The sequence below is a fragment of the Antedon bifida genome, chromosome 3 (assembly GCF_963402885.1).
Source record: "Antedon bifida chromosome 3, ecAntBifi1.1, whole genome shotgun sequence".
Classification (NCBI taxonomy): Eukaryota; Metazoa; Echinodermata; class Crinoidea; order Comatulida; family Antedonidae; genus Antedon; species Antedon bifida.
The window spans coordinates 5,531,305-5,541,633 of NC_136228.1; the positions used below are offsets into that span (position 1 = coordinate 5,531,305).

Here is a 10,329-nt window from a genome sequence, read left to right on the forward strand (position 1 = left end):
AAATTGGTTTCATATCACAGTATTTTTAACTGTATAATATAACATAGATAGTTCGTAGTACACCTAAAAAGATCATTTTCACTATTCTAAACTCTTATTCTAAAACCATAGATTATTTTTATGTTTCTTGTTAATTAAGTTAATTTGTTAAGACCTACTAGGTTCAATTTACATGGAAATAAAGGTAAGCCTGGTCAAGATGATGTGGTGGAGAACTTTAGGTGTAGTTTTATTGGTAACTACGATTATTGTCGATCAGAGCAACTCACAGACAGCCAACACAGATTTTGCAACTACGCAGCAGACAGAGACAGACCCTAGTGGCTTCACAACCATATCGCCTGCACACTTTGAACCGGCAACCGCACCACGCAGTTGCAGAGTGGCCGACTTCAAAGTTCAACAAAACTTCAACATTCAACAGGTACTGTTTGCGGCTTTTTTATTTATGGAATGCTGTTATTTCTGTAGTACCATACTAGTTATTGGTAAATGTCCTAACTAAAGATAACTACAAGTTATTTTTAGGCCTATGTCCTATAGTTTTGAAAAAGAAATGTAAACCCTGTTTAGATCAATACTACTATAGACTTGGATCGTTCATAAACAATCAACTACACCATCAATATATATATATTGCAGAGGCAAAGCATAGGGTCTGGGTGGTCCGATTTCCAGTGCTGTATCTCCACATACTATCTATTTCCGAAGTATCATAGGAATATTTGTGATGCCTTTATCATATAAGGAAAGGTTAAGGGTTAGGTTACTATTACCAAATATTCCTATGATACTTCGGAAATAGATACAGTACCGAGATTCGGCTGATAGGTGTCAGTCACAATAAGGAGATTATCGACATGGCGCTTTATCACAATAAACGTTTACACATAATGACAACACCTGATTTCTATTATCAACAGATTAATAGATATTTGTACCTTGTTTCGTTTATAGTATAAAGGCATATGGTATGATATAGCAAATGTACGAAGAGAGGGGTTACCCCAAAAACAAGTGTCGAATTACACGTGGGATGGGGATGACGGACTGTATATGCAAAGTGATGGACTTAATATGTAAGTCTACTATTCAAAAAGTAAAATGTTACAGTCTATTTAAAAATATACATAAAGAAAAACAACAACAATTTATATATAGATAATGTATATATTGAGCAAAATTATAAATAACAAAATAAGTGTTCGGTTCAAATAATTGTTACCGTCTAAACTTCTCGATAAAGTAAAGCGAACATTATATTTGTTGAGTTAAAAAAAAGGAACGCAACAACAGTCTGTAGAGCACCTGTAACAGTTTTTGTAGCTGAGTTTCTTTTTGTTCTGAACTCGACATATAGATAGTGAACTATATAGATATAATCGAGTGTGTATTCTACATTGAAATGATATTGTGTATGCAAACTTTTACACATAATAAGATGAGAAATAAAGGGTATACAATAATTATCGAATCAGTTACCGGATAAGTGGTTACATTTTTACTGTACAGATTAAATTACTTTCTGTAAGATGAATTAATCTAGAAGGTTACCTAAAATATAGGCTAACATTGATTTATCTATGTTAAAAGTAATGGGGAATGTTTTAAACAAAAGATGATAGCACAGGGAATACTTACTGATCCCAGTAGAAGAGAAGGAAAGTTCCGCGTCAACATTGGAGATGTCGGCCTGGATCAAGTCGAAGCAACATCAGGTAAATGTCTCCTTTTAAAATGTATAAATATTGTAAGAGAGTAGCAAAGATACATAATGCATATTGAAACTTTTGTGTAATATTGTTGTAAAACAAGTACTATAATCTCTAATAATTAAAAACTAGAGTATGATAGATTTCTGAAAAACAGAATATCATCATTTACTCCGCTCAGAGATACTGTGATTTTCACTCGATTCTCGTACGAATAGAAACAATAAACACTCTCATGACTACACCCTATATTCCACTATACACTAACACATTGCACTTTTTTAAAATACGGTATGCGAACGCTTTTCGACAAGTCAGCTGTCCCAACTGACAATTATAGTTCTAACATCTTAAATGGATTGTGCAGTAATTTTGTTTTCAGATGATTATTGGGTGATTGACACTGATTACAAATCATACGCAGTAGTCTACAGTTGCCAGCTTTATCTAGCTGACGGAACGTGTTCATACAACCACACCTCAGCCTGGCTGTTGTCCAGAACCTTAACAGTACAACCAGCTGTGTACATGAGAATGGTGAAACTGTTGGAAAATCTGTGTATTTCAGAAGACAGAATCAATCGAACGCTACAAAGTATAATTTTAAACCTTAAGCGTGGTTCCCACTAGCCACTCGATTGCAACGCAGTGACGTATTGGCGCAAAGTGCTGTATTGCGTAATCACAAGTGGGAACTGACGACGCAACCGTGCTACAAACATAACAGGTTTGATTTCAAGCAGGAGGGGGGTAGGAGCAAACACAATTAATGGAAGGGCATTTTCTTACGTTGCGTAGGTTGCGTCGCTAGTGGGAACTAAGCTTTAGGGATCATGTCTACATATTCTACTACAGTTACTCATTGATTTTAATAACAGTTTATGATGAAGAAGAGTACTTAACATCAGCGTCCTTGTTGCAAAATATAGATATAAAACTAAGGGTCCATGGCAAAAATTATTCTAATACAGTTACTGCAGTAACTATATTTTGTTTACTCTTTAACCTGTTTTTTTCCAGTTAGTTAAGTTAAGTTTTTTGGGGTATCATACACACTTGATTGAATTACAGAATTACATTTTTGTCTGTGATAAGTACTTTGATAGCTTCCAACAAAATGGGTTGTAAAAATAGTAAAACTGGACGACGCCAACAAATTTGTATATATGCTTATATATGTTTTATAATTTATCTAATAACCGTTACATAAACTGAATTGTTATATTACAGATTGCAATGAGACCATTTCTGTGAACGTGAACGCCGAGAGCACCGGTAAATCTGATGTGACGTCAGAACCAGAAGAATGCATTGTAACCAATGTTTCTCTACAAACTGATATCGACTTCAGAAAAGTAATTGAAATACAGTTATGTAAATTAACGAATTCGAAACAACCAATCAGAAGTTAATAGTTAAATTGTGATTAATGAATAATTGATGAGTGAATAAGAATGATCGAGCCTTTTAATTTAAGTGTGAAATTAGTGAATGGAGTGATTATAGAACGGCAGGAATCAACAAATTAATGAATCAATATTCTTTATGTAATGTCATTCATGTAAACATTACAACATTACACATTATTTAGTATATGGGAACGTGGTATGAAATAGCAAAGAAACGAACCAGCGTCGATTACGAAGTGCCAGATTCTACGACCACTATTTTAACGATGACGGAGAATGACACTATTGCGATGCAACTAGACCTTTTCAGAGTGTAAGAATAATTACGTAATACGTTACGTTACGCTTTTTAACGTACATAAAGTTATGCTTTGTTTTCTACATCCCAATTCTTCTCCACTATATTATCAACCATTGCTATCTGTTCCCTGTTTCCGATGGACAGTCACTCCTCTTCTTTTGTTGCATCTTCTCTTTGAAACGAATTTCCTCCTTTTGTAAAACTTTCGCCCACTTATGAAAATATCATAGGATACAATGTGCCTTTGATCATCTTGTTGGTGGATTGCCGCTATAGGCTATAAATGTTTGATTATTATTATTGATGATAATGTTTTTTATTATATGAAATCCTACCAATCGTGTTGTATATATCAGAGCCAACGAATGCGTAGACATACGTGTAAATGGAGTTGCAACGACCAATGGTGGTGCGAAGTGGACGGTCACGTTCGATCCTATTGGGGACGGTGAACGTAAAATGGGTACGTTTTCATTAATTAATATCAAACATAATCGAATGTTGTGTTTATACATGCGGATACGGTTGAATAATAATTAAATGTAATAACTATTTAATTTCTATTAATGTTTATAAAACTTATAATTAAATTCAATTAAAATAATGACATCATTTAAATATATTGTAATGATCAAAATTTAAATCTAATAATACAAATAGCTGTTGAGACGGAAAGTCATTCTGCGTACACTCAGTAATAAAGACATGCGCTGAATGGCTGTGTGAAATTAATTGGTTGCGTCATCATGGCAACTAAGACTGCATTTTATGATTTATTTGTAGCCCCTTACTGGATAGTCGAAACAGACTATGACAACTACGCACTGATTTACGGTTGCAATGCAGATAACCACGGAGCATGCTCACATCGTGAAAACATCGTTTACGTAATGAGTCGCCAGCCTACATTGTCCAAGACCCACATGGAACGAATTGACCAACTTCTACCGTCTCTTTGTATTAAGAAAGACGATATTATCTTAACAAATCCAGGTAAAACATTTCATCATAGGGCTAGGCCATCATCTCCCAGTAAAAGAAACATTTATTCATTATAAGGTCTCTGGCCTACAATATTTAAATTTCTTGAACACTGTCTGTATGCATACAGTAATACGCATATACTATGTCAGTGTTTCGCAGTAAGCTGGGTTCCCACGAAACGCAAGGACGCAAGCGCATTTAAAGCAATTTGGCGTCCTACGTTGCGTCCAAGTGGGAACCAAGTTTAAAGGACAATTTACACAGACACAGTAGCTTGTCCCACGTAGAATCTGTATCTGTGTAAATGGTCATAAGGAATAACATAGACTCTATATTTTAATTAAGAGAGGCAACGCCCAATGCAGTTACAGTATTTGAATAAATAAATTTGGAGTACAATTTTATATTAGTTTAAACAATTTTATAGAATTTTGTGTCTAATATAATAGTTCTGTACAATATACTAGAGCTATAGCTTACATTATTTGAATTTATATATAGATAATAATTTACTCAACTTAAAATAAAAATTGGTGTCATAATTTTTTCAGAGGAATGTCGTGGATTAAACATGAGTAAGTAGTTTTGATTTTGTTTCAGTTGTTGATTTATAACAAAAAAATGTTGTACTTAATGCAATGTAATGTAATGTTAAAATATAATCTAGCAAAGTTCACTGTGTGAAATGTTTTATTACATGTATATTATATTAATTGTTGATCCTTAACTAGATGTATATTTACCTTTGGTTTTACATTCCCGATTTCAGCGGTTGACTTAACAGTTTATAACACCTTGTCACAAAGCGCTGGGGTTTTCAATAAAATCGTTATTATTTTTAGATTTCTCCATTTCTATTATTTATTTATTATAGATTCATTAAACACCGACAAAGCCCGTTTTCTCTCCTCCCAAAATAAAAATACCTAAAGATTAAAAGTGCGTTATAGGTACAGATATAAGTATTTCCAGTATTTGACTTCTTTTTGTGCTTGCTCTAATATTACTGGTTGACTTAACATCGCGATGGTTTTATTTCGCGTCCTTTAAAGATGTATTGTCCCCCAAAGTCATGAAAAATAAAGATTTTTAAAATTGGACTTTGAATAGGCCATTTTGCAGTTTTAATGAAGTTGTTCACTTCCATAAGAAAAAAAACGGGGGAAAAATTATTTCACCTATAAAAAGACAAAATAAACAGTTAAATTACCCAAAAACTCATTGTCTTCCAGACAATTTGACAATTTTTTGCTTTAAATTACATTTTTCTCAGGTAAATAAACATTTTTCAGACCCAATTTTTTGTGAGAGTGAATAACTATTATGTGACATTAACATATTATACAACATATTCAACAAAAAAATTTAAAAAAAAAATTTTTTAGGGGGACAATATATCTTTAATATCTGCGATAACATCCGATCGATCTACCGAGTTACATTTTCAGGGCTCTTAAATTATCGTGATTGCGATGTTATTGTTAGTTAGATCACCCCTAGCTTAAGTAACATTTTGTCACATGAAATGGTGGTTCACATCATCTGGGCCTATGGGTGCCGTGACGTTTAATTGAGTTCATTATAATGGGGTTTTTTATATCAGACGACTGTAAACAAGTAATTTTGGATACACATTTATTTACATTATTTTATTTAATAATTGGGTTTAAGGACATTACGAAGATGAAGATTGCGTAAGGATTGCGTAAAACTGACGTTTACTGAAGCGTGAAAGCCCAATATTGTAGAGGCCTGCTTAGTAATCATATTATTATCTCTATGGTGAAATCTTAACTTAGGCGAGCGTCACTTGCAAAGTTTGGTTCTGAGACTAGGGCGCGCGCAACGCAACGGCATAAGCGCAACGCAAGTAATTTGACCAATCACGACGCAATTGATCATCCGAAGTGTTGCTATTGGTCAACTTGCGTTGTTGCACATACCGTTCTGTTTCGTAAACTCATTAATTGTTTGCCTCAACATCTTGCAATACATCCTTGTTTGCTTCTCATGAAGTATACAGGGCGTAACACCAAACTTCAAAAGACGTTATTACGATTCAGTACACTTACACTATGCAGTCATTTTACAGGTGATATAATCTATTCATCTAAATTTGATCAGGTATAGTAATAAATACAAATTAAATGATATAGTCGGCTGTCTCACGTAATACAAATATTATCTTTTGTGCCAGTCAATTTCGTGCATAGTGAGCAGTTTTAAAAGGTTTACAATCAGCTTTTCATTGGTATTGTTTACACACGCGGCTTTCCGTATTGGGTAGAAAAGTCTTGCGTAAAGTTTATTGGTTTTCGGCCTACGGTGATCATTCTCCGTGTTCTCATTAACCGAAGTGCATACCGATTATGTTACATATTACTATACTATAAACCATAATGTATTAACACCTTTTCATAAAAGAAGCCGGTACAACGTATACAATACTACATACAAATATAAGAGACACCGACACACTCAATGCTTGCAATACGAGCCTCTTAACATTGTTAAGTCAAGTTCTTCCCAATGAACGTTAGTGAAAAGTTCACATGACGCTGACTTCGCTTTTACCCACTTAAAGCGTGGTTCCCACTTGCGACGCAACGTAACGCAGCCTACGCAACGTAAGCAAATGCCCTTCCAAGGATTGTGTTTGCCTCCGGCCGCCTGCGTGAAATCAAACTTGCGATGTTTGCAGTACTATTGCACAAGTGGGAACCGACGACGCAATAGTGCTGCAAACATCGTAGGTTTGATTTCACGCAGGCGGGGGCAAACACAATGTTTGGAAGGGCATTTTCTTACGTTGCATAGATTGCGTTACGTTGCGTCGCTAGTGGGAACCAAGCTTTAAGCGTGGTTCTCACTAGAGACACAACGCAAGGAGGTAGGCGCAACGCAAGCGAGTTGACCAATGACAAGCCACTGTTCGAATAATCCATCGCTTGTGATTGGTCAACATTACGTCCTTGCGTTGCGTCGCTAGTGGGAACCAAGCTGTGATTATTTTTTACCAATGTTTTAAGTCAAATTATCAATAATCAACGTAAATCAATTGTTAACAATTATTATGAGCATTATGTGTTCACATGAGTTGCATGGGTAAATGACGTTATTCGCATGTGTTATACGCCATAGGCCTAATCCTACCGCAAATTTATAATTCATCTATATTATGTACATGTTATATTTATATATATATGTATATTTAAATAGTAGTTGGACCGGAAAAGAGTTTACCTGTACCGGATTTTAGCCACGTTCCAAAGGCCCTTCCTAGCCTTCACATAACTCCTAGGAAATGTAATCCAGAGAGGGAAGCATACGGCTGTTGCACGTTTATCGATGCACCTGCTGTGGGGCCTAACGAACAAGGGTGTCCAAGTACGTATTATCTAATAATAATTTCGTCATTTATTCTTTAGGAAACGTTGATATGCGTTTGATTTTAGAATTTTCTCTTTTGGGTTGCCTGACACATTTTAGCATTTTTGTGTGTACTTCTTTAAGCCTGGTTCCCACTAGAGACGCAACGCAATGACGTACGCGCAACACAAGCAACCAATGACAAGCGACAGTTCGAATGATCAATCGCTTGTGATTGGTTAAATCACTTACGTTGCGTTACGCCGCTAGTGGGAAGCAAGCTTTATTATACAAAGAGGTTCTGGTAATAGAGTGTGAACGCACGCCATGTCATTTAATGTAAAATGTTTTAGAGTATGGAGTAAATTTACTATAATTTTAGATTTTCAAGAAATCAAATCAGCCGTGAACGCAGTCAATCAAAAACGAGGAAAATGTTGGAAAGATAGGCAGACTTCAACCGTAGATGGCGCAATATCATACCTAACCTGTAACTATGATGGCAGTTATACAGAGGTAAGTACACTCTCGCTTTAGAGACTAGAATATCAATACGATATACGGTAATACTAATACATCAATGGTTTACATTTCCAATCAATGTAAAAATGTTATATAATATTTGTATTACACCACAATCATTTGTATATTATTTTTTTTTCCTTTGTGGAGTACACCTAACACAACACATTTCATTAAGCTCTGTCTACACTATCAAACTTAATGTGACAAAAAAAGTTTTCTGACCATTATATGGACATGATGATGTCATACCACTACCATATTTGGGCATCATGTCCATATAGTGAGCACATCACATTTTGTTGTCACATAAAGTTTGATAGTGTAGAGTACAGAGCTAAAACTGTTTTCTTTTTTGGTAGGTACAATGTGATAAATCACGGGGAGCATGTTGGTGCGTTGACAAGAAGAATGGTCAGAGAAAACCCGGTAGTGTAACAGCAAACATGGAAAAGCCAGACTGCAGTAAGTGAAGTTACGTAAGCTTGGTTCTATTCCTACTATACGCAACGCTTCGCCAGAAGTAATTGACCAATCACGACGTGATGGATCACCCGAACTCTCGCTCGTGATTGGTCAATTCATTCACGTTGCGCCTACGTGAGAACCAAACGTTAAAGTTATAAGTAGCCGTACAGTTTTATAACTTTTCTGCTTACACATTTTTAATTAAAATTATAGACTTTATGGCACACAATTCGTAAAACCGAGCACTAAAGTATAATTATTTTGTATATATTTTCTTGGTTCACAAACATTAGAAAATTAATATTTGACTAACTAACTAAAACCATTGTCTATATTTCACTTGAAGGGTTGTCTAACTGCCAGCGACATCGAAAAAGGATCGACGGCTATCAATCAAGACGAAATATGAAAAAGAAATCTTTCTATCGACCAATATGCGAGAAAAACGGACAATATTCGGCCATCCAATGTTTCAACAGCTGGAGATACTGCTGGTGTGTTGATGAACACACGGGCAAGAAGGTGCAAGGGTCACTAGCCCAGGGAATGTTACCGGTTTGCGATAATAGGCGTGGTGAGTGGTTATTAAAACATACAAGTTTACAATCAGTCATGGTGTTGGTGTTGGTGCGTGGTGGTGGTGCGTGTTGGTGGTGGTGATGATGATGGTGGTGGTGGTGGTGTTGTTGTTGGTGGTGGTGTTGGTGGTGGTGATGATGATGGTGGTGGTGTTGTTGTTGGTGGTGGTGTTGCTGTTATTGTTGTTGTTGGTGGTGGTGTTGTTGTTGCTGTTGTTGTTGTTGTTAGTGGTGGTGGTGTTGTTGTTGGTGGTGGTGTTGTTGTTGGTGTTGTTGTTGTTGGTGGTATTGTTGTTGTTGGTGGTGGTGGTGGTGCTGTTGTTGTTGTTGGTGGTGGTGGTGTTTATTGGTGGTAGTGGTATTATTGTTGGTGATGGTGGGTGTGGTATTGTTGTTGTTTTGGTGATGGTGGTGGTGGTCATAACGGTCATGATGGTCGTGGTTACGATTTTTGTAATAACTATTACAAACTGTACGAACTATATACTGTAATAAAGTTCTGTAATTCTTTTTACAACAGAAGCATTGAATAACAGATTGGAAAGCGGAAAGCCAGGATTGGTCTAGTCTTCCTCAACCACTGATGTCTGCCTATTATTTGAGCAGGGATAATTAGTTATCTTATTATTAGTATTAATTAGTATTAACTATAATTGGTATATAAATTCCTATAAATGATATAAACTTAGATTAGCTTCCTTTAAACATACTTAGGAATAAAACTATATTATTATTAACCTGTAGTAGTAATTTTACATCTTTTATATAACAGTGAAGATAAGATAAAAGGCCTATTAACACATACCGTTTTACAGCACTTTATTATTCCTGTTAAGAAACGATACGCACAAAAATAAGGGTGTGTGTGTCGAAATAATGAAAAATCTTAAAGCAAATTGTAATCAATCAATTCGTTATTAGTTTTGTATTAGAGAAATAAAATATCACGGCCTATCAAAACTAGTTGTGTTTTTACTAAATATGCC

The 10,329-nt window shown here is 35.4% G+C and overlaps 3 protein-coding genes across 3 annotated transcripts in view; 1 reads left to right on the forward strand and 2 right to left on the reverse strand.

Annotated features, from left to right (window-relative positions):
- The window catches only part of LOC144838690 (serine/threonine/tyrosine-interacting-like protein 1), a 37,960-nt gene that overhangs the window by 11,310 nt on the left and 16,321 nt on the right, over positions 1 to 10,329 (reverse strand). The window lies entirely within an intron of this gene.
- LOC144838096 (uncharacterized) lies at positions 200 to 10,076 on the forward strand. Its single transcript, XM_078693454.1, has 14 exons — positions 200 to 424; positions 958 to 1,079; positions 1,594 to 1,718; positions 2,095 to 2,307; positions 2,943 to 3,067; positions 3,304 to 3,434; positions 3,779 to 3,885; positions 4,206 to 4,415; positions 4,958 to 4,981; positions 7,629 to 7,793; positions 8,158 to 8,291; positions 8,660 to 8,762; positions 9,112 to 9,339; positions 9,864 to 10,076. The coding sequence occupies exons 1-14, from the start codon at positions 200 to 202 to the stop codon at positions 9,908 to 9,910; spliced, it is 1,959 nt and encodes a 652-aa protein (XP_078549580.1). The 3' UTR covers positions 9,911 to 10,076.
- The window catches only part of LOC144838689 (retinoic acid receptor RXR-alpha-B-like), a 99,496-nt gene continuing 96,846 nt past the window's right edge, over positions 7,680 to 10,329 (reverse strand). The window contains exon 8 of the transcript XR_013611692.1: positions 7,680 to 7,690. The gene's annotated coding sequence lies outside the window, so the exon portion shown is untranslated. The remainder of the gene's footprint in view (positions 7,691 to 10,329) is intronic.

Coding starts and splice junctions, on each gene's coding strand:
- LOC144838096 (XM_078693454.1), top strand. CDS start 200: ATGATGTGGTGGAGAACTTTAGGTGTAGTTTTATTGGTAACTACGATT. Junction 3,068..3,303: donor CTGATATCGACTTCAGAAAA/GTAATTGAAATA, acceptor CACATTATTTAG/TATATGGGAACGTGGTATGA. Junction 4,982..7,628: donor ATGTCGTGGATTAAACATGA/GTAAGTAGTTTT, acceptor TTTAAATAGTAG/TTGGACCGGAAAAGAGTTTA.